Source organism: Coturnix japonica, chromosome 7, assembly GCF_054131305.1.
Source record: "Coturnix japonica strain WE chromosome 7, WE-NBRP24, whole genome shotgun sequence".
In the NCBI taxonomy this organism is placed as follows: Eukaryota; Metazoa; Chordata; class Aves; order Galliformes; family Phasianidae; genus Coturnix; species Coturnix japonica.
The window spans coordinates 33043074-33065672 of record NC_140669.1 but is presented as its reverse complement, the minus strand read 5'-3'; the positions used below and the strand labels follow the sequence as shown (position 1 = coordinate 33065672).

At 58.8% G+C, this 22599-nt stretch overlaps 2 protein-coding genes across 8 annotated transcripts; one reads left to right on the top strand and one right to left on the bottom strand.

The window, feature by feature from the left end:
- Positions 1-283: 283 nt before the first annotated feature.
- Positions 284-5772, top strand: SLC19A1 (solute carrier family 19 member 1). Of its 3 annotated transcripts, none has more exons than XM_085553719.1 (6): positions 284-440; positions 2909-3201; positions 3616-4390; positions 4548-4740; positions 4835-4976; positions 5053-5772. In XM_085553719.1, the coding sequence occupies exons 2-6, from the start codon at positions 2980-2982 to the stop codon at positions 5215-5217; spliced, it is 1497 nt and encodes a 498-aa protein (XP_085409845.1). In that variant the 5' UTR covers positions 284-440; positions 2909-2979; the 3' UTR covers positions 5218-5772. The 3 variants fall into 3 exon arrangements, with proteins under 3 accessions (XP_085409845.1, XP_015723185.2, XP_015723186.2); XM_015867699.3 differs by lacking the exon at positions 284-440 and adding an exon at positions 686-784; XM_015867700.3 differs by lacking the exon at positions 284-440 and adding an exon at positions 1370-1484.
- Positions 5567-22461, bottom strand: COL18A1 (collagen type XVIII alpha 1 chain). Of its 5 annotated transcripts, none has more exons than XM_085553663.1 (41): positions 21101-22460; positions 17170-17714; positions 15028-15108; positions 14884-14943; positions 14668-14806; positions 14460-14563; positions 14341-14367; positions 14035-14214; positions 13933-13959; positions 13780-13842; positions 13579-13665; positions 13424-13477; positions 13206-13355; positions 13034-13096; positions 12842-12886; positions 11879-12019; positions 11720-11791; positions 11548-11619; positions 11397-11459; positions 11186-11221; positions 11017-11106; positions 10772-10801; positions 10650-10676; positions 10507-10569; positions 10348-10422; positions 10229-10264; positions 10083-10136; positions 9791-9865; positions 9586-9657; positions 9436-9469; positions 9247-9309; positions 9131-9174; positions 8915-9028; positions 8641-8785; positions 8491-8564; positions 8284-8412; positions 8134-8169; positions 7805-8056; positions 7525-7722; positions 7226-7341; positions 5567-7003 (listed from the first exon to the last, which is right to left on the bottom strand). In XM_085553663.1, the coding sequence occupies exons 1-41, from the start codon at positions 22401-22403 to the stop codon at positions 6790-6792; spliced, it is 5253 nt and encodes a 1750-aa protein (XP_085409789.1). In that variant the 5' UTR covers positions 22404-22460; the 3' UTR covers positions 5567-6789. The 5 variants fall into 5 exon arrangements, with proteins under 5 accessions (XP_085409789.1, XP_015723175.3, XP_085409790.1 ...); XM_015867689.3 differs by having other exon boundaries at positions 21842-22459; XM_085553664.1 differs by lacking the exon at positions 10772-10801 and having other exon boundaries at positions 21101-22461.
- Positions 22462-22599: the final 138 nt, after the last annotated feature.

Below are 22599 nucleotides of genomic sequence, written 5' to 3'. Positions count from 1 at the left end.
TAAATACAGGCTTGTGGCGGTGGATGGGACGTCCCTACAGCAGGGGAAACAGAGGTTTGCCCGCAGGGCCTGCGCGCTGTGCGGTGCTGGGGCGCAGAAAGGCCCGGGCTGGGACCCCTGCCAGACGGGCGCGGGGCTATGAATATTTCATGGAGCAGCCGAGCGCTGTCGGGTCGAGTTGCTTCTGGCACAGTGACTGCTGGGGGCGGAGGTGGACACGCAGCCCGGCCCACGCTGCGGGCAGGGGGAGGGGGCGGAGCACTCGTGGTTAATACCCGTTTCTGAGCTATTTATAGCGTATGGAGATCATCGCCGTGACATCGGAAATATCCCCCCATCGACCCTAGGGGGCACAGGAGGGGGGGAGCAGCGGGGACATACATCTCTACGCGGCGGGACACCACCGCCACCTGCAGATGGGCTCCGAGGAGCCTGGAGAGGTGCGCAGCTCCGAAGGCTCGGCATGGACCCCGGAGGGGACACACGAAGCACCCAGCGGGAGGATCCGCAGGCAGAGCTCTAAGGGGCGGCACGACGATGAAGACACGCGGCTGGCGCCCGGGCAGCGCGTCCCTCCCCCTCGTCCTTTTGCTCTGTCTCCTCCTCTTCCTTCCTCCCGCAGCACTGTGGGGGCTGTAGTCTCCTTCCCCCCGCGCACATGGGACTACATTTCCCGGGTCTCCCCGGCTCTTCCCCCCTAACATTTTCGCCCTCCTCCTCTTCCTCTTCATTCCGCTTCTGCGGCAGCGGGGCTGTCCGCGTCCCTATGCCCGCCCCCGCGCAGGTACGGCCGGGCACCGGGGGGGGGACACTGGGATGCAGGGAGCCGCGGTACCGAGGATGCGAGGGATGCGGCCGTGCGGGGGTCCCGGCACCCCGCACCCCACTCCTCTCCTACGTGCATCCCATGCGCGCCCGTCCCTCGGCTGCGGGGATCTGAGGCAGAGATGCCCCTCAGGCGGTGTATTTCTGGGGTGTACTTTGTGGTGGGGTTACTCCAGTTGGTCGTGCATCCTCCCTCTCTGCTCGCTGGGCCCCTTCCCACCGCTGCCCCCGAAGCGTGTCCGCACAGAACCACGCGCTCTCGCCGTGGGACGGCAGCCCCGCAGCCGGGCCGGGCTGTGCGGGTCGCTGTGCGGGTCGCTGTGCGGGTCGCTGTGCCTTCTCCCGGCCGCCCGCGGCCCTTCCGCAAGGTCACAGCCACCGCTCTGTCCTCCTCACGCGTGCCTGGGTCTCGCCCGGAGCCCCATACGAAAGCCCTACGGGTATTTCCATAGGGCAGCCGTTTGACAGCCCGGTGGAGGGACCCCTCCATAGGGACGAGTCCTCGCGGGTCTGCGCTGGCCGTGAACTTGCGGTTATTTGGGGATAGGGCTTGGAACGGCGCCGAGGAGCCGCGCTGAACGGGTCACGGGGTTCGTAGACCTTGGTCCCGGTGGCACGGATTCGTGCGCGCACACGTGGAGCGTGGAGAACACTGCGGGGTAGGGAGGAGAGCTGAGAGGACGGCGGGGCGGGGGGAGTTCGCTGCGACGGTGGGGAGGGGAGGGAGCTTCATTCCTCCGGTGAGCTGCGGACCCCTTTCCTTACTCTGTTTTGCGCGTGCCCTCGTTTGTGTGGCTTTGAAATGCCAACTGGAAGGGGAACGGCATCCAAGAGCCTGCCTTCTGGGAAGGCAGATGTAGGCAGGGGAAGCTTTGGGGATGTGGTCGTTGGCAGCTGTGGGGTTGCATGGGATGGAGTGAAGGGATTTCTGCATGGGGATGCAGAATCAATTGTAGAAGGTGGAAAAGACCGCTAAGATCATCTAGTCCAACCACCAACCCATCCCACCATGTCCCTCAGTGCCATATCTCTGCATTTCTTGAACTCGTGCAGGGATTGTGACTCCCTGGGCAGCCTGTTCCTGCTGTCCAGCCCGAACCTCTCCTTGCCCAGCTTAAGGCTATTCCATCTTGCTCTATCACAGTTAGAGGCCAACCCCCACCTCACCACAGCCTCCTTTCAGGCAGCTGTAGAGAGTAATAAGGTCTCTCCTGAGCTTCCTCTTCTCCACACTGAACAACCTTCAGCTGTTCCCCATCAGACTTGTGCTCCAGACCCTTCTCCTGTAGCGATGCATGTGACCAAAATGCAGGACCTGACACTCAGTCTTGTTGAAGCTCATTCCATTGGCCTGTCCAGATCCCTCTGTAGGGCCTTCTTACCCCCATGCAGATCAATGCTTCCCAACAGCTTGATGTCATCCAGAATCTTACTGATGGTGCACTCCATCTCCTTGTCCAGACAATTAGTAAAGATACTAAACAGGACGAGGTCTATTACACGACAGCATAGGCAGAAAAGCAGCTCCTGGAAGTCCTTTCTGAAAGCCTGTGTGCTCATCAGGGGTCTCTGCCTTCCCCATCCCATCCCATGACTGCTAATCAGGCCTCCCGGTGCCAAGTTCAGGGATTTGGACATTAATCCTTCAGCAGACCATGAACCTCGTGACAGTTCAGGGCACTTCCCTCCCTGGTTGCTGCTGCTTGAGCACTCCAGCACAGCTTTGGGTAATGTCACTATCGTTGGGTTCTCTAAAATCCTCATGGATCAGCTGCTGGGAAAATGCACTCAAAGGGCAGCTTTGCTTTGGGGAGGGGGTAAAACTCCCCTGCCTTTAAAACAGGTGGCAGTGAGGTGGGTGTGGGGATGGACAGCCCCACCACGGTGCATCCATAGGATCTTGAGCTATGCTTTGAAAACACTGCCTGAAACAGAGGGCCCCCTTTGGCAAAATAAAGCTCTTTTTGATCTCAGTGGGCTCTCATTGTTGCAAGAACATCTCCTGGGGAGAGAAGTTTGTGGTTTATTTGTGTTGCCGTTACGGAGGAGATTGATGCTGTGCCAAATGCTGCTCTCTCCCCAGAAGCTGCAGCGATGCGCTGGGGAGCACCGGCAGCCAAAGCACAGCAGCCCAGCGCAACGGCACCCGCGTAGATGACAGTGCCCAGGCGTGAGCCCCTGCCCCAGCACAGTGCTGTCGCCATGCCCCAACGGGACGAGGGCAAGAAGCCGCCCGTGGAGACAGCTCCGGAGCAGCGCTGGAAGCTGCAGGTCTTCTACCTGTGCTTCTATGGCTTCATGACACAGATCCGGCCTGGGGAGAGCTTCATCACACCCTACCTGCTGGGACCCGACAAGAACTTCACACGGGTGGAGGTGAGACGTGTGTACCTCCGCTCTGGCGCATCACTTTCAGCCACTGGCATTAGGGCTTGAACTGTGCACCTCCCATCATGGGTGCCAGCACCAGGCAGCATGGGGTATTGGTAGCTGCTGTCCCCCACATGCCTGGAAGCTGCTGTCGGGGGCAGGGGGTTCTTGGTGGGATAGAAGGCTGAGCTTGCTTTGTGCTATTGGGGATGGGGAAGCAGGGAGTGCATGGCTGGGCTGCCGGCAGCGAGAGGGTTAGGCAGGATGCCCCCTGCTAAGCGCTGCTGACCCTGCTCCTAGCCTCCATGGGAACGCCGCGTTCCCAGCGCAGGAGGGGGTCAGGGCTCAGCTGGGCCAAGCTTGCAGGGCCAAATTCCTCCCTGGGCTGGGGAGCACTCAGCCTTCTCCCACACATGGCAGGTGACTAATGAGATCATGCCGGTGCTGACGTACTCCTACATGGTGGTGCTGGTGCCCATCTTCCTGCTGACGGACTACCTGCGCTACAAGCCAGTGTTGGTGCTGCAGAGCCTGAGCCACATCTCCATCTGGCTTCTACTGGTGCTGGGCACCTCCGTTTTGGCCATGCAGCTGATGGAGTTTTTCTACGGCATCACCATGGCTGCACGTATCGCCTACTCCTCCTACATCTTCTCCCTTGTAGCCCCGTCCCGCTACCAGCGCATGGCCAGCTACTCCCGCTCCTCCGTCCTCCTGGGCGTCTTCACCAGCTCGGTGCTGGGGCAGCTCTGTGTCACACTTGGCAGCGTTCGCTTCCTCACCCTCAACTACATCTCGTTGGGCTTCGTCACCTTCGGCCTGCTCCTCACCCTCTTCCTGGAACGGCCCAAGCGCAGCCTCTTCTTCAACAGGGCCGAGGTGGCCTGCAATGGTGCCTCACCCACTGAGCTGGATAAGATGGCTGGTGGGGACAAGATGGACAGCGGGGACAAGGCAGACGATGGGAAGGTGATGGGGGGCTGGCGTCAAGCCGTGCTGTGCCGCATGCTGCGGGAGGTGTGCACGGTGGCCAAGCAGCCCCGGCTCCAGCTCTGGTCCTTCTGGTGGATCTTCAATTCAGCTGGCTACTACCTGGTACTGTACTACGTGCAGATCCTCTGGAACGACATCTACCCGGCCAGGGACAACCAGCGGGTGTACAATGGTGGGGTGGACGCCGCCTCCACGCTGCTGGGTACGTGTCTGGGACATCCTCATCCCGTTGTGTGCCCTGGGGACAGGGTCTTCATGATGCTTTGTGTGGGGTGGTGTCAGTGGGCTTTGAGGACATGGCGGAGCTGCATGTTGTGATGGTGAAGTGTTGATGGTGTCCCTCGTGTCTCCTTGTGCAGGAGCCATCGCCTCCTTCGCGGCTGGCTACTTGAAGATCCGCTGGGCACTGTGGTCAGCGCTGGTGATTGGTGTGGTGACAGCCATACAAGCAGGGCTGCTGCTACTCATGAACACCACCGGAAACATCTGGCTCTGCTACATGGCCTATGTCCTCTTCCGTGGCTCCTATCAGTTTCTGGTTCCCATTGCCATGTGTGTGGTACTCCGACCCCTCATTGGGAGGGCTTTGGGGTGTGTGTGTGGGGTGGTAGTGGGGCTGGTGCTCACCACCCTCCTCATCTCGCAGTTTCCAGATAGCTACCTCCTTATCCAAAGAGCTCTGCGCCCTCGTCTTCGGGGTCAACACGTTCTTTGGCACCGTGCTGAAGACCATCATCACCATCATTGTGGCCGACAAGAGGGGCTTGGGCCTCTCTGTGCACCCCCAGGTAGGACGGGACTGGGGAGGAGGAGGGAGGGTTCCCGTAGTAGTGTGGGGCTGGCTGCTGAACCACTCTCTTACAGTTCTATGTGTACTTTGGCTACTTTTCACTGCTGGCACTGGTCTACCTGCTGATGGCCACGGTGGTGGTCATCCGACACAGCCGCCATGCGCAGCCACCAGAGCTGATCCCCATTGAGGGGCAGGTGCAGGAGAAGAGCCCTGAGGCAGCTACTGTGCAAGCCTGAGTGCCAGCACCCAGTGAGGCAGGATAGCAGGACGGATGGATGGACAGGCTCCTTTGGCATGGCTCAGTCAACCTTGGGCATGGCTCAACCAATGAGTGTCACCGCCAGCATATGCTTCCACCTCCCACCCTTCTGATGGTGCTGAGCTTTCTGCCCCTTCCACCCCGTGACCGGGGTGCACAGCAAGATGCTGGCAGTACACAGCTAGCACCCAGCCCTGAGGGTCATCCTTCCACCCCCTACTTGGGGCCCAAACATACCCCAGCAGAGGCAGGAAGCCCATGGCAGCACCAAAGGGTACCATGCAAGGGGCACCCCCGTCGTCCTGCAGAGCTGCATGGAGCCAGGCTACAAGAGGATAACGTTTCTTTATTCAGTGCCTTTAGAAAATGGTTTATGGGACACAACTGACAAAAAAAATATAAAGATCCACAGGCTTTAAATTGCATTAATTACACAAAATACAGTAGACTGTAAGAAATAGAGGCCGTGTGACTCGCACAGCTTTTATGGTAATGATTTCCATAAAATAATAAAAAGCTAGTTACAGATTTATCTTTTTTTTTTTCCTTTTTCTTCTTTTTTTTGTTTTGTTTTTAGCACCTTGGATATGCCCACACCAATACAAACTGTCTTTGCTCTGCCTTGGCCCCTGGGGCACAATAGCGGTGGCCCAGCGGTGCTGGCAGTGTCTGGCCTAGGTACCACATGTGGTCAACATGCACACATGCAAACACATGTAAACACATGCCAAGGGCATGCTGGGCCACCCCACTCCTGCCCTGGCTATGGGGCTGCCCCACTGCCCTATGCACCCCCTCGGTCCCAACTGAGCTGTGCTTGAAAGAAAGCACGTGGAGCAGGGAGCACACAGAGGGCTGGGAGCCTGACCCTATACAGGAGTAGGCAGAAATGGAAGGGGGCTTTGGGGCAGATATGGGGACCAGACCTCAGGGCTCACCTTGTGCCCAGCAAGGGATAGATGATGGAGAGGAGGTGCAGGGCTGGGTGGGATGGGTCTTACCTGGGGAGGACGGAGACTGCATTGGAGTGAGGCACTAGGGAGCCCCACCACCACCACGGGGCGGTCCCTCACCTGGGAGGGGATGGCTGGGGTCCTCCTTGGGTAGGCTGGAGATGCCACACCCCTAGCAATGTGGATTTGGGGCTGTCCTCGAGCTCCTGTCCAGGACCGAGCAGGGTTTTCCAGCAGGTGACACTGCACAGCATCTCCAAAACCTGCCTGCGGAGCATCCTTCCCCACCCAGCCTCCCTGGTGAGCATCTGAGGAGGGAGGAGGAGCAGGTGGCTGACACAAGGGTATGGCTGAAGCGGTTAAACACAAGGGTTAGAAAAGAAGTGGAACCAGAGGTACAGAAGGAAGAAGGCAGCCAGCCCACAGCTGCCCTGATCCTCAGGGATAGGGGTGAGCCCCCTCCAGGCCAGAGCAGTGGCAATGGCGATACTCTTTGGCTTTAGGTCTGGGGGAGAAGAAACCCAGTGGGGTGAAGGCAGGAGCGTGGCAGGGATCAGACCTTCCCCAAGGAGGTGTGCAGTGCTCAGAGAGCAGGGTCATTTTTTGGCGGCAGTCATGAAGCTGTTCTCAATGCAGAGGACGACAAAGGCGTGCTGACAGCTGCTGGCTGACTGCTCCAGGAGCTTGCCTGAGCTCAGCGAGGAAGCCTGCCCGCTGGTACCACGCTCCTCCGTCCGCCATGCCTCACAGTAGCTCTCGGGCAGGCGACGGCCCTTGGCATCCGAACCGTGCCAGATGCTCTTCTGTGGCCTGAAAAGCAGAGGGATGTGAGGCTGCTGTGATGGGATCCAGTCCCCAGCCACTCTCCCTGCAAGGATGGCTAAAGCAGGATGCAACATGCAACACCCGGTGCTCAGGATGGTCAGCACAGGATGCAGTGCGAGGCACCCAGTGTCCAGTCCAACCCTGTCCCCTCTCTGCCTGCAGTAGCCACATCCTGCACCCTGTCATGCACAGCAGCCCTGCACTCACCATGCTGAGTCCTGCAGGATGTCCCGGCCATCGAAGGAGAGGATGCGGGCTCCAGCGCGCAGCGGTGCCTCGCTGCCGGTGAAGAGGGCCTCCCAGTTACTGAAGAGCATCTCGTCCTGGGGGCAGAAATGGGGGTCAGCCCATCACAGCTCCAGAGCGTCGACCTGCGGCTCCCAGCAGCCCCAAGCAGGGGATGCTCTGAAGTCGCCATTCCTGCCAAGCAATCTCATGGCAGCTCTGGGTGCCACCTGGAGGGACACCCCACAGTGAAAGGCTTCCAGGAGGGTCTGAGGCCATACCTGTAGGTTGACGATGGGCACAGTGGTGCGGTCAGCCCTGCGCACGATGCTGTACAGGTCCTGCAGGCGGGAGGAGAGGAAAGCACGGAAGGTGCCAGCCAGCCCGACCTGCCGAGCTTGCTGGAAGCACTGGAAGTCAGCACCACGAATGCCACGCATGCCACCGCTGAGTGGGGTGTTGAGGGCCACCAGGTGCAGCTGCAGAGGAGATGAACAGTGTTAGGGACACGTCATTCCCTAAGCCATCTCGCTGCCCAGGGCAGGGACTGGTGGCACTCACAGCAGGCTGGAAGTCCCGGTGCACGTGGGCAGCCACAGGGGTTGGATCTGGCCAGCGGTGGATGTAGTAGCTGTTGAGGAGCTCGTGCTGCTGCAGCAGGGGTGGCTGGGGCAGGCGGTGCTGGTTGGCCACCACCTCATCCCCACGCCAAGGCCGGGCAGTGGGTGGTGGGTTGTGGTTGTGCAGGGGGTGCACGGGTTGCTGGGCCCCTCCATAGTGAATGCTAGGCAGCTTGTCGTATACCTCATTGTCCTGAGGCAAACGGGAGACAGCACTCAGGGCTGCCCAAATCTGCACAGGGACATGGAAGGGACAGGGACGGGACTCACCAATGCCGAGCCGGGGACCAGGTTGTGCTCCTCCAGCTGCAAGGACACAGTGTGTGAGAGCAGAGCTGCTCTTCCCTCCCCAAGAGCATCCCCAGAAGGACGATGCTAAACCCCAGCTGGAGCATCCTAGTGCCACCTGCCCCCACTCACCAGCACCCTGCGGAAGCCCCCGCGCACGCGGATGTAGAGCTCCTGCCGGTCAGCCAGGAAGATGAGTCCTCCCTCAGGCAGCTCGTGTGCTGCACTCAGCATCGCCTGGTACGTGGGCATGGCACGTAGCTGCAGGCACAGAGACAGGGCTCAGCCTCAGCGTGGGGACATGAGTGATATCTTCAACCCATCCCATCCCCAGCTCACCCCCAGGGATGTCCTGCTGGTGCCTGGTGGCCCAGGAGGGCCTGGTGGTCCAGGGGGGCCAGGGATGCTGATTGCTGGGTGGAAGGAGAGAGAGATGGTGAGTGATGTCCTGTGCCGGGGAGCAGACAGAGACACAGGGCAGATACTCACCTTGTCTGTGGGGACCTGGGAAAGAGGGTGGCCCAGGGGGGCCAGGAGGGCCTGGGGGGCCTTGCCGCCCTTCGTAGCCAATGCCAGGGGGTCCCTGTGGTCCAGGAGGCCCTGGTGGTCCAACAATGCTGTCCCCTTTGGGACCCTGGATAGTGTGAAAGAGCATCCCTGAAACAAAGGCAGAGCCCCAGCACCCAGAGCCTCCTGCCCTTTGTGCAATGGGGTACTCCCCATCAGGGTGGGGGGTACTCATGACAGTGTGTGCTGTACTCACCGGTGGACCTGGGTAGCCCTGGGGCCCCGGTGGCCCAGTGACACTGGGGCCATAGAGTGCGGAGCCACCTGGTTCACCCTTCTCTCCTTTGAGACCTGCCTCTCCCTTGTCACCCTGTGGGACAGTGTGCCCTTAGGACAAGTAGTTGGGTGCATCCCGCAGTCCCAGATGGCGCCAGGCCATGTGCTGAGGACATCCCCATGAGGCAAAGCTTACCCGCAGGCTGGCACTGAACCGGCTCAGGTCATAGGGGAACTGGCCTGGAGAGAGACAGAGTGTGAACACAGGGCACCCACCACTTGTCTCTCTGTCCATGGGGATGTGCCACTCACCTGGGGGCCCCGGGGCACCCACATCTCCTTTCTCTCCCTTTTGACCTGGAAACTGGTGGAAACCTGTGGGGAGCATACGGGTGATGCCATCTCAGAGGAGCGGCCCCATGGCCACCACTCCAACATAGGCACCCTTGCTTGGGGTCCACAGGCTGCCAGGAGGTGCTCAGGATGCAGAACTCCCCTTACCCGGGAAGGCAGGACGGCTGGCATCACTGAAGCCCTGCATGGACATAGAGAGCAGCTGCTGGTGCCAGCCCAATGTGCCAGCTCTGGCAGATAGCACTGGGGTGCCCTCTCCAACCCCACCAAGTACCGAGGGGACCACAGACTACTCACATTGTTACTGTCATAGACCACACTGCCAGGTGGCCCGGGAGGGCCAGGGGGACCTGGAGGGCCAGGGGGACCCTGGAGGAGAGAAGATGCATCAGGGTCCTGGACAATGCAACAGGTTCCCAAAGGGGATTGGGCCCTGTGCCAAAGGGATGCAGGACCCTTTGGTCCCTTGTTCCCCTCTCCACGTGCACCCAGCTGTACTCACTCGCAAGTTCAGCACACTACTGATGTCCACTGGGTCACCCTTCTCACCCTTCAGCCCATTCATGCCAGGACGTCCCTGTGGAGGAGCAGCACAACATCAGCCTCACTCCTGTCCCCATGTCATAGTACAGAGGACAGAGCTGGTGTTCCTGCCCTTGTGTTCCCTCCCCAGTATTGCCTCCATCCCCACCATCCCATGAAGACACAATCATTTGGGGTCAGGTGGGCGTGCTGGGAGAGCACCGAAGTGGCCAAGAGGCAGGGATGTAAAACAAATCAAGAATGGGTCTTACAGGTCTGCCCGGAAAGCCAATTTCTCCCTTCATCCCTGCTCGTCCATGGGGGCCCTGGAGGGAGAAGAGAGAGGACAGGAACATTCAGTGCACCGAAAAAGCCCCATCCCTCCATAAGCACAAGGAGAGTAGCGATGCTGACTTACTGATGGGCCCATTGGTCCCGGCAGCCCAGGCTCCCCCTGTGGAAATGTCAGAAAGGGAAATGTCAGCACCAGGATGGCAGCACCACCACCAGCACCATGCTCCAGCATCGTACACTCACCTTCTGTCCTTTCACATTGGCAGCAACAATGGTCCCATCTGGGCTGATGATGACGCCGGGCTCTCCCTTCTCTCCCTGCAAGAGGCACACAAATGGAGCACACACCCAGTGTTGTAGGGCTGGCACCATCCAGAAGAATGAGGGACCAGAAGCTGTTACCTTCATCCCTGGTGCACCTTGGATGCCTGGTGATCCTGGATCCCCCTTCGGTCCCACTGGGCCCTATGCAGAGGAGCAGAGCCCACATCAGCTACCCAGCTGGTACCCAGGGGCTGCCCCACTGCTGACATCCCGACACTCACCGGGAAACCAGCATGTCCTGCTCTGCCCTATAGGAGGAGCACACAGTGAGCAAAGAGATGGCTGTTGAGGAGCACTGCCCAGGTATGGATGGGGGAGGGATGGGCCATGGGGAGGTACCTACCTCTGGGCCCGGCACAGCTGCCAAAGGCCTCTGGAAAAACAGTCAAAACATGTTGTTTTTTTTTTAATGGGATCTTTGCTCTGGAGGCCAGCCTGCAGCACAGGCAGAGCTACCACAGAGGTCCCCTGTTTTTTCCATGTGACAGGGCTGGACAGGCCCTTTTGCCCCCAGCTTCAGCTCCCTCCAGTATAGGAATGGCGCAGTACTTGGGCACGAACCCAAGGGAGCCAGAAGCTATTACTTACATCCTCACTTGAGATGTAGATGACCTGCCCAGGGGGACCAGGTGGGCCAGGGGGACCTGGCAGCCCCAAGCCATCTTGGCCTCGCTCACCCTGCAGGACACAAGTTGTCAGACCCAGTTGCCACAAAGCAGCCCCACTCATATCCCAGCAGTGCCCAGCCCACACCTACCTTCTCACCAGGGCTGCCACGGCTGCCTTTTGGACCCTGCAAGAGGATGGAAGCGTGGGTGAGCACAGGGGAAACCCAGGCCCTGTAAGGTGCTTGGGGTGATGTTGGAAGGATGGAGGTTTCCACAGAATGATGGGGACTGGGAAGAAAGCAGCATCCCTGTCTGGAGCAAGGAGCAGGTTTGGGGCAGGGATGGGGCTGTGGATCCTACCTGTGGTCCAGGGAAGCCCTCCAGGCCAGGGCGGCCATCTACACCAGGCACACCAGCATCACCCTGCAAGAGCATCAGGATGGTGTGAGCCACAGGCACAGCACCCTGACACGTTTGATCCACCCCATCCCTCCCAGCATCCCACTCCTACCTTTGGGCCTGGAGGGCCAGGATGCCCGAGGCTGCCCATCTCGCCCTTGATCCCTGGTAGTCCTGGCATACCCTGCAGAAACCACAAGGACAAGGGGACATGAGCGCACAGCGGCCACAAGGCACACACCAGGTGAGGGCAAGAAGGAGAGATGGAGTGCAACAACAGCTACCTGTGGTCCACTGGGGCCACGTGGTCCGGGGGAGCCGGTGGCAAGTGGCAGTCCAGAGCCCTCCATGTCACTCTGCAACAAGAGAAGGGGCTGAGCTGTGCCTGTCCCCCTCACCCCACAAGTACTGCCACCACCCCCATAAAAGCTCCCAGCACTTACAAATCCAGCCTCGTATCCCGGCCCTGGTGGACCTGGGGGCCCTGGGGGCCCTGGCTGCCCTCGGGGTCCAACTGGCCCAGGGAGGCCAGCCAAGCCAGGCTCTCCTGGGGGACCCACTGGTCCTGCTTCTCCCTTGCTGCCCTGCAAAGGGAAAAGAACATAGGAGTGGATGAAATGTGCAGAGCTGTCCCCACATAGCACAGTGCGCCAGGTCACCGTGCAATGTGCATGATGGCCACCAGAGGCTCTTCTACAACCATAAATACTTCTGTTTCTTTTTTTTCTTCTTTTTCTTTTTATCTCTTTTACATGCTGCCCTGACACCAGGGTGAACTTTGCACCAAAGGGGGGCATTCACATGCATCCCGCATTTTGTTATGGGTGTCTAAGTGGTGCAGGCTCCATCTCCCACCCCACCTATGCTCTCACTGCTCATAGCACCTGGGAATGTCAATTCACACAGGCCTGCAGCTTAAAGCTCCTGACCCCATCTCAGCTGTGGGGCTGTGGTGGGCAAGGGGCAGCCTCACCCCATAGGTAGGGAAAGGACAAGCATGCAGTCCAGACATGCCACCTACATGCTGTTACCTCTTGCCTTTCCCAGAGACAGGAAAAGAAAGAAGCCGGAACAGGCAGGAAGGGAGAGGAGGTGGTTTGCTCTGGTTAGAGGAGGAGTGGAGACAGAGAGAAGATAGATATGCAAGACAGTGTGTTTCCAAGCAGGTACAGGTGCCCACTGGCTCCTTTAAGGGCTATTCTCATCTTTAAAGGCAGAAAAACATTTCCTATGTGGGCAGTTCACCCCTCCCTTTGTGCTCCAGGCTTGGGGACATCCTACAGGCCCACGACATCATGTGGCTAGCAGCCCCATGCACCCTTAAGCCCGTGCACCAAGAGTTCCAGCAGTCCCCTCTCCATGTGGCACAAGATTTACCCCCAGTGCAGCACCCCAGAGAACCCTACCTTGGGTCCTGGCGCTCCAGGGAGACCGAGATCACCCACATCACCCTGGAAAAGAGGAGGAAGAAGATATTAAGATGAGTGAGCTGCGGGCCCTTGGAGCTGAGGCCTCCAGAGATGCTCCAGGGGATCAAGCAGCAGCTGCCTCCAGAGAGAGCAGAGACACTGTGGGTGCAAGAAACAGGAGGTGCTCACCCGCTCTCCTTTAGGCCCTGGTGGTCCAGGCATCCCATCTTTTCCAGGAGGACCTAGAGGACCCTGCAAGGTGCCCAGGAGGTGCCTTCAGTGCAGGTGGCTTCACTGGGCACAGAGCTGCCACCACCATGGGACAGCCCTATGATGGTCCCCTTGGTCACTCAGCACCTACCTCTGGCCCTGGGGGCCCAGGGGTTCCATCTCTGCCCGGCAGACCTGGTGGTCCTGGCAGGTCTGTGCTGTTCATCCCAAACCTTCCTGGCTCCCCTGGCAAGCCAGGCACACCTGGGGGGCCTGGGGGACCAGGTGGCCCTCGTGGGCCCTGCAAAAGAAGGGGACGATGGCCAAGTGCATCCCTCACACTTTGCAGAGAAGGGGTCTTCCACTCACCCGCAGGGTCTCCAGGTCACCACCAAACCCAGAGCCCTCCATGTCGATGAATGTCTAGGGAAGAAGCACAAAGGAAACATCAGGGCTGAGGTGTTTGACAGCACAAGGATGCTGTCCAACGGTGCCATGCTCTACAGCCTCCCAGGAGTACTCACCAGCCCATCCTGCCTGGAGGAGGGTCCTGGAGGTCCAGGGGGACCTGGTGGTCCTGGGGGGCCCCTTGGCCCCACACCGGGGTCACCCTGTGGGACGGAGAAGAGATCATGGTTCACAAGCACAGACTGGTTGCCTGGTCCACTGTGGCCACAGTTATTTGGCATGGCCACCAGCACAACCACCAGCACGCTTACTCTTACCTTCTCCCCCTTCTGTCCAGACTCTCCTGGTGTCCCTGGGAACCCGGGGGGCCCCATCTCACCCTGTAAAGGGGAGCAGGAGAACAGGCATCAGGGGGTGGTGGGGCACAGAGCAGCTGTCCTGTACAGTATCCCACAACCCTTCCCACTTACAGGTTTGCCATCCTCGCCGGGATCACCCTAGGGATGGCAAAGGAGAGAGATGAGTACAGCGCAGGGGAGAAAGGGGGAGCAAGAGAGGGAGGTTTGACTCACAGGCTCTCCATCCCTGCCAGGGGCCCCATCCTTTCCTGGGGGGCCAGTGGGGCCGGGGGGGCCAGTGACTTGCTCCAGCGACATGCCGTCAGTGTGCTGTGAGGGAGGGCCAGGGGGGCCAGGCTCTCCTGGCTCACCTTTCTGGCCCTTAGAGCCAGGGTAGCCAAATCCAGCGCTGCCCTGGGAAAGAGACAGAAAAGTGTCTGACTGTGACCAGTGGCTTGACCTCTTTGCACCCCAGACTTTGTGGCCAGCATGGGCACAGCTTGGCCCTACAGCCCTGACCAGCTCCCCGACAGTGCTCACCTTGATGCCCAATTCACCTTTCTCCCCCTGCAGGACAGAAATGGAGACAGATGAGCATCAAATGTGGACACATTGCTGCAGACTGGTGGGGGAGGCAGCCCCAACGGCCCCTAACTTACCTTCTCACCCTTGGCATTGCCTGTGCCCAAGATGCCACTGGTCCCTGAGTCTCCCTTCAGGCCACGTTCACCTTTCTCCCCTTTTTCACCTTTGGGGCCAGTGCCTGCAGGGATGTGTGAGAGACACAGATGTCAGACGCACCCCACTGTGCCAGGGACCAGCACCACTGGGGTGGTGGCACAATGGAAAGAGGACAGCTGCTGTTACCTCCTGTGGAGACCTGCAGCCTCTCCTCCACTCTGGTCCTTTCTGCCTGCTGGGGGGATCCCACGCTGCTCCTTGTCCCGCTGCCCTCCACCACGGGTGGGGAGGTGACAGGGACAGCATCCAGCAGCCCCGGGATTCCCTGTGCCAGTGACAAGGGGACACTGACTTTGAGTTCCCCCAACCTGTGTATCACCATTGAGCACAATGCCAACTCACCTTATCCTTCCCCAAGTGACCATGCCTGTCCTCTGCCCCACTGCCGAAATCTCCAGATGCCTGCACTCAACCAGGGACAGACAGAGTGGCTCAGCCCGGGAGACAAGGAGGAGCCCCCCCAGGCTGCAGCTGCTCTGTGCTCACCTCGGTGTCATCCTCCTCCTCCTCACACTGGTGCTCAGCCGCCCGTGGGTCCCCTCGCAGCCTCAGGTCAGCAATCACACCCTGCAAGACATCATGCCACTGGGGATGGATGCACACTGGGTACCTCCTACCCTGCCACCACATCCCCAGAATGGGGGTGGATCACACCAGCCCTGAGCTGCCGGATGCTGATCCACAGCTAAAAGCCATCTGCCTGCTCTGTCACCGAGAGGTTGCAGCCGGGCTTTGGGCAGCCAGACAGCAAGGCTTTTACAGCAAGTCTTCATTTCCCCCTTGCCAGAGCATTCCCCATCCCAACTGGCGTCTCTTCTTCACCACTCCCCACCAAGGGACACCTGCCAGCTCCATCCTGCTGCTGGAAAGCTCCTATTTTGTATTTCTTAGGCTAATCCCCACTTCCTTACCATTTATTTGGGTTTTGCAAGCGCTGTGCGCGTTCAGAATGCTTATTTATACAACAAACCTCCACAAATTCCTTCCTAAGTAGGCCACCTCAGGAAGAGCCTCACAGCAGAGCTACCTGATAGGAGGGCACTGGTTGGAGGCCACAGCACAACCCAGCAAAGCCCAGCTCCTCGCTGCAAGGACAGGACACGGCCATGCTCTGATCCCAGCAGGGAGGAGAGCTGGAAGAGGAAAGATGCCTTGTCACTGGGCAGGACACCTAAAATAACATTTCAGCTTGCTTGAAAGCACAGAGCACTCAGGAAACACAAGGGGTTTGACAAAACAAGAATCAGAGGCAGCTACAGCGCAGCCAGGCACTGTGCATAAAAACATGGAACTGCAACCACCCCCCCAAGGAAATGCCACCCATATGGACCCTGAGCTTCTCCAGTCTATTTTCTGGGGGATGCTCAGCTCTGTACCACCAATATCCAGCACACCCTACGAGCTGATCCTTACGGGTCCCTTATGCAGGATATTCTATGGTAAATGCAGCCTGCCAGTGACTGGCTCTGCTGCTTGTCTGGGGGCCAGGATTTAATCAGCCTTGTCGGCTGCAAATAGCATGGGCTGGGTCATGAGGCAGTCAGATGCCAAGCAGATGCCGAGCCTGCTGGGCAGAACCTGTGGAGCCGCAAGGACTCAGCCTCCTCTTCCTTGATGCCTGCTTATTATTCCCTGCAGGAGAACTGGGGGCAGCCAGCAGGAGGGCCATTCTGCAAGAGCTGGCTCACAGCCTCCTCCCCAAGGCACAAACATCACCTGCTAGAAAGGCAAAAGCGTCTATGCTCTGCTCCAGGCTTTTCTTCCTGCATTCGCTAGCCAAATCTCCACCAAACCTCCTGAGGAGGATTTCCTTCATGGCCGTGGCTTTTCATCCCCGCAGGTTCAAAGCGAGAGGCCGTCCTTGACACCTCTTGGAACCTCCTCAACCACTGGTCCATGGTGCATCAAGCATTAACACCTTCCTGGGACCTTTTTGCTGCCTCCTGCCCTATGTGGTTTAATAGCTCTGCTCATGAGCCAAGGCAATGTTTAATTCCACAAATGCACCCTGCAAAGCTCCTTGGTAAAAGCACTGCCCCATTGTTGGGCAGTACACAGCCCAAATGAAACCTCATGGAGCAGCTTTCCTCCAGCACACACTATGGGGGATTTCCACGTCAGCCGCATTTTCCCCACACTTCCAGTAAATCTTATCTAACACATGGACCATTCTCAAGGCACAGGCTGAGCTATCACCTTCCCTCCCAGCTCTCATCCGTCTTCCTGTAGATAATGGCCCAACAAAGATATGCTCCAGCCTGAACATTTTTTCCAGCTAAGAGAGACATTTCACCAGCCCATTTAGCAGGCACCAAAGGAGAAGGGTATTTTTAGTAAGCGGAGGCTCCAAGAGAGCATTTGCTGAAGAAGTTGGGGGTCATGGTGGATGCCACAACACTACCGCATCACCCCTTGCCTTAAGAGCTTTGCCTTGGGGATGCCCAAGGACATAACATCATGATGGCACCTTAAGCCAATCCTTCTTGCCTAGGTGATGCGCACAGCACGTCCTTTGGTTTGTCTTGTCAAAGAGCTCAGTTCAATCTCTTTGAACCAATGGGCTGGTGACACATCCCTACAGCCTCTCTCCTCCTCAGAGGTGCTGGCTGGGATGACCCAAGGCATTACCTGGTATTTATCTGGATCAGCCCCTCCAGCCTGAGCAACAAAGAGCCCGGAGCCTTCTTCCAGTTCCATCTCATCTGGGGAGCGCTCAAAGCGGACCCGCTCGTGCTCCTCGCAGTCCAGGTAGAGGACGACTTCATCCTCCTCCACGCTGATAGCAAAGCGTGTCCACTGGTTGAGCAGGGTGGGCACGGTGAAGGTGGCAGCCGCATAGGAGCTCTGTGAGCCCGGCTCAGTGTAGTAGAAGATGATCTGCTGTTTGCCCATCTGCAGGTCTGAGAGCTTAACACCCACGTAGATGATGCTCTGTGAGGAGTCTGTGATGGCAAAGAGCACACCGGCCCGTGGGGTGGTGGGCTGGATGTGAAAGAGGAGAGAAAAGTCTCGGTAGAAGGGGCTGGGCAGGTGGTACCGGGCCACCTGGCCTGTGTTGGCATTGGGTCCAAAGACATAGCCAGGGTTGTTTTCAGGGCCATAGATTTTGAGGATCTCCTCTGGTGGCGGGTCTCCAATCAGCTCCAGGAGGCTGACCTCAGTGCTCAGGTTCTCTGCAAAGAGGAGGGAGAAGGGATGGTGACAAACAGCACAGCAAGGACACGCAACCTCACCAGGTCCCTCTGCTTCAGTGCCTTTGGGGACACTGCCCAGGGCCACCCACTGCTCTCACAGTGATGCTGCTCCACAGCCTGGGGATACGAGCCAGCCAGCGACACTGCTTCACATCGCAGCTGCTGAACCTAAAAGTCCCATCCAGCCACGAGGGAACCAAACAGTGAACTATCAGGCTATTTCGAGCCTGTGTCAATTAATAGCTACTTCATTTTCTCATCTTGTGGATGTGACCCCAACACTCACTGTCCCCAGAGGAACATTTCAGTGCTTTTCCCTGAAGCTAACTCTGCTCCCAGCCCCACCAACTGGACAGATGTGGCTTCCCAAAGTCAGTAGGGACCTCGTCCAGAAAATGAGAGGAATTTTTATACACGGCAAGAGAGGTCTCAAGCCTCCAATGGGCTGCTGCTCTGCTGGACCTGGATGGACAACCTTTCTTCTGAACAAAAGGTTCAACAAAAGGCAGGGGTAAGCACATCCACATAATGGAACAGTACCATATCCAAGGTCCAGGATGTGCATTGGAACAGAGCAGGGGGTGCTGGGGAGCAGGGCCACAAGCCAGATGAGGCAGCAGTGTTTCTCAAGCTGCAGAGTGAGGATGCAGCTCCCAATCCTTGCTGATGGCTCTCCAGTTAGGGTGGTGTAGCATCCCAGAACTCAATAAAGTGAGATATCTCGCAGGTACGGCTGCACGTCATGCCCTTGCACACCCATGCCTGCTCCAAAGTTGTGACCAGCCTCGCACTGCCCAGTCCCCATAGGGTCAACCACGGCTGGGAACCATCCCAGCCCTTCCCTTGCACCGCCTGGGAAAGCGGCTGGGGCTGACATGCACCCCGCCGGCTTCCCAGATGATCTCAATTTCGAGCTCGTCTCCTGCCCCAGCTCATTTTCTCAAGGCACTTCAGGGAGTTCTGGTCAGGACAGTCTCTCCTACCAGGCACAGCTGAACATCTGGCCGTGTGAGCCAGCCCTCTGGATGCAAACTCCTGTTGTTTTGGCAGCACGCACATCCTCATCGCCCACACAATGGGCGCTGGATTCCTCCTCTCCTATGTCAACCTCTCGGGCCAGTGCCAACTTGATGCAAGCAAGTAAGTGAGCGTGCTGTGCGTCGGTGATTTTTAACTCCAGATCTCCCAGGAGCAAACAGATATCCAACAGCCGCTCCCAGCTGCAGGTTCCCATTCTGGGGTCCCCAAAACAGCCGACGACTGCAGCATGGGATTGGGCTTCATGCTGCCAACCAAGACAGCACAAAGGGCCTCTATATGAGGAGCTGAGACAATTCAGTGCCCCCCTCCCTCCCTGCTGCTGAACGCAAGTCAGGTATATCGGGGTATGCGCAGGAGCCTGGGAACCCTCACCCTGCTCTGAAGCAAGGCATTTTCCTCCAGAGAATTTTAAAAAAGAAAACCAAATATATATATTAAAAATAGATAAACAAATCAGCTCAGCCCAGCTTGGGAGAGAAATACGTCCCTTGGGATGGCAGGAAGAGATGAATACCTGGGTTCCTATTCCAAAGCATGGCGGCACTTGGAGCACATGGAGCACCCCCAGCTCCTGTGGCTGCCAAGCCAAGGACGGCTGGCCCTGCTGGAGGGATGACAGAAATGCTTCATTCTAGAGGCCAGGGGACATTTATCACTGCCAACCTCAGTTCTGTGGATGGTGGTCAACCATGAGTTGCCCCACACATGATGGCACATGCAGGCAAAAGGCAAAGCTGCTCCCATCATGCCAAGCCATGCCATGCAATGCTGCGTCAGCTGCCCCTCTGTGCAGCAGCACTGGCCTTAAGAGACACCACTGGGAAGCATGGATGGTGCTTATCTTGGCTTGGAGGAAGCCAAATTCAGAAAAGCTTTAAGCTAAGAGGAAATCAGAGCTTCCTCCCAGGGGTCCACACCGGCAGGGATGTAGGAGCCATCTCTGCAGTTCTTCATGTAGACAGCCCATCCTCTGCTTTGAGGCTTGGTGGTGGGGGGGGGGAGAGGGGAAGGCTGAATGAGGCTTTTGTTAGCAATGCAATTCACAGTCCTGTTTTCCCTTGGTATTTCAACCATCTCTGGGTTCCCCCTTCCTCTCCAAACACTTGCACCTGGCACAGAGCAGGAGTTGGGCGACGATACAAGGAAGCTTCCCAAAGAAAACAGGCTTGCACCTTGCAACACGCGAACAAGCCCATGATGGCCACAGGCACATCCAGATCCCATCTGCAGGGTGGGGATGGTCCATCTGCCTGCAGCACAGCACTCACATGCCAGCACTGTCAACTACAATGCGATATTGTGCGCTCACCCCCGCAGCGGGACTCCCGCCTTGCCGACATTCCTGACCATGCACAGTGGGCAGCAGGGGAATCCCCCAGCCATGGATCCATCCCAACCCCAAACTGTCTCAGAGAGACTCCTGGGCAGCCCATGGATTGCAATGGAGGACTGTTAGCACCCTCACAGCTGGTCACGCAGTTCTCACATGGGCACAACTGCAGTTCCAGGTGGTGCTGGCACAGAATCACACAGGGATGCCTGAGGCCACAGTGACCGAGCTTTGGCTCCCGCTGCCCTTGGAAGGGCTCCAGAGATGCTCAAGGCTGCTCTGCATCCCCGCCTCTCCCCCTTCCCGTCGCATCCCACAGAGAGCTGCTTTGACAGCCCAGGGGGCCAACAAGGCCATGTGTGCGTTCCGTGACCCCCCAGATCTGTCTGCTCCACGTCACCTGAGGGCACAGGGTCCAGCATGAGAACACAGCCCCATTCACTGGAGCTGCAAGGGGCAGCAGTAGGAGTTCCCATTCTGGCTTTCATCCCCTGCTCCAGGGGAGTGTTTCTGTCCCCAAGCTGCCACCCTTGGCTCCTCACCCCGCTGGCTAAGTCACGCAGGGCTCAAAAACACTTGATGGCAATAGTCGAGCACCAAGCACCTCTCTTGCTTTCTGAGCAGGGGGATCAAACATTAGCAGTGGGTAAATCATTAACCTCAAGGCAGGGCAGCAGGCACGTGAGTGTACATATGCGAGGTCACAGCCCTGGCCCCATGCTGGGGAGTGATGCCCCGCGCCTCCCTCCAGCTCCAGCCTGGGGTCACCTTGAAGCCCCCATGGTGAGCACTACATCCCTCTCCAGCAGGGACAACCTGAGGATGGGACAAGGATGTTCCTCTTTGCAGAAGGAGTGAAAACCCAAAAATTGAGGTAGGGTAGAGAGGCTTTTGGCCAGGGGTCTCTCACAGAGATGAGGCAGTAGCGCTGGAAGGCTTAGGCTGGTAAGACATGCGGAGGGAGGACATGGACAAGGGTCACCAGCCACATTACCTGCGGATACATTAACAAAGACACAAGAATACCCTCCGTCCTCCTCGGGGAGAGAGTCACAGGGCAGAGGCAGGCGCCCACCAGCCGAGTGCATCCAGCACAGGTCTCTGACGGCCTCACAGAAGCCCTGGCACGGCGGGGGAGTTACAGGGACCGAGGCACTACACCCAGGGACCAGGAGCAAGCAGAGGAACCACTCCAAGTAGCGGTGGCACCGAGACTCAAGCAGCCCCTCCCACTCATGCAAAGCAGCCCGAATTTCCGCCTCGCTGCCGTGGCTGAGATAATTCGGCAATCTGATATGGTTGGTGCCCAGAATGGAGCAGAAGGGCAGGTGGGCTGGGAGGGGCAGGCAGCGCCCACCCGCTGGCAGCAGTCTGGGGAAGGAGGGAGCGAACCCCGCGCCAGCGACTCGCAGGGTGGAGGTTAGTAAATCGAACTCGGGAGGACCAGCAGGAGGAGAATCCGCACCGCTCACTGCCCTCAGTTTGGGCGCAGAAGGGCTCTGGTTCCCACTGACACCAAGCAGTGCCAGCCCCTCGCCGTCGATGCTGCGCTTCGGGTCCCCATCACCCAGTGTTGCAGCGCTGGGAGTGGCGGGGGACGGCCGGGGGGCAGCCCAGGGTCCCCAGCCCCGTGTCCCAGCACGGTCTGCAGCATGTGGCGTGGGCGATGCTCCGTGTTGCTGCGCCGCAGGGTGGTGGGCACTGTCACCTGATGGGAAAGGGAAAGGAGCTCTACCTGGACGGGTGGCTGCTGGCCTCTGCAGGGAACCCACCGTCCCCTCCTGCTGCCGGGGCAGCTCCGTCGTATTGGAGTTCCCCGTTCCCAGGGGCAGCGGAGTCTCGGTGGGGCTGTGGGTGGGTGCTGTACTGCGAGGGGGAGCGGCAGTCCATGCGGTGCTGGTCGGCACCGTGATTCCCGTTGTGCTCCCGTCCCCCTGCTCGGTGCCATCCGTGCTCTCAGTGCTCTCCTGTCCTGTGGGTGCTGCCATGCTGGGCTCTGGCTCCGAGTGCCGCTGCGTGGTGGCCACATCCCCTGCTGCTGGTGGTGTGCTCAGAGTTGGCGACGTCTCTGCAGTGCTGGGTGCCGTGGGGGTCCCCGATGTTTTCGGGCTGCCCCAAATCCAGTCAAGGAGCTGCGCGTTAGAGGAGGAGATGCAGCAGGAAGCCAGCAGCAGCCAAAGCCCCAGGTGGAGCAGAGCCATGGGGAGGGGAAAGCGAGCCCCCTGGCTTCTCAACCAGAGGGGCTCAGGGGCAGAGGAAGCAGCTTGGCCCCAGCGAGGCGCCCGCAGCGCTCGCATCGCTCTCTCCTCTCCAGCTCCCAGCCTTCAAACCGGAGCGTTGGGAGGAGTGGCCCCGCCGCCGGTCGCGAGCCCTCCTCTCCCAGCGCCAGCCTCTTGGCAGCAGGCACGGCCCCCGGGGGGCGCACAGCCGGGCCGCGACCCTCCCGAGCCCCTCAGTGCCCAGGAGCAGAGCCAGCGGTGCGAGCTCCTTGGG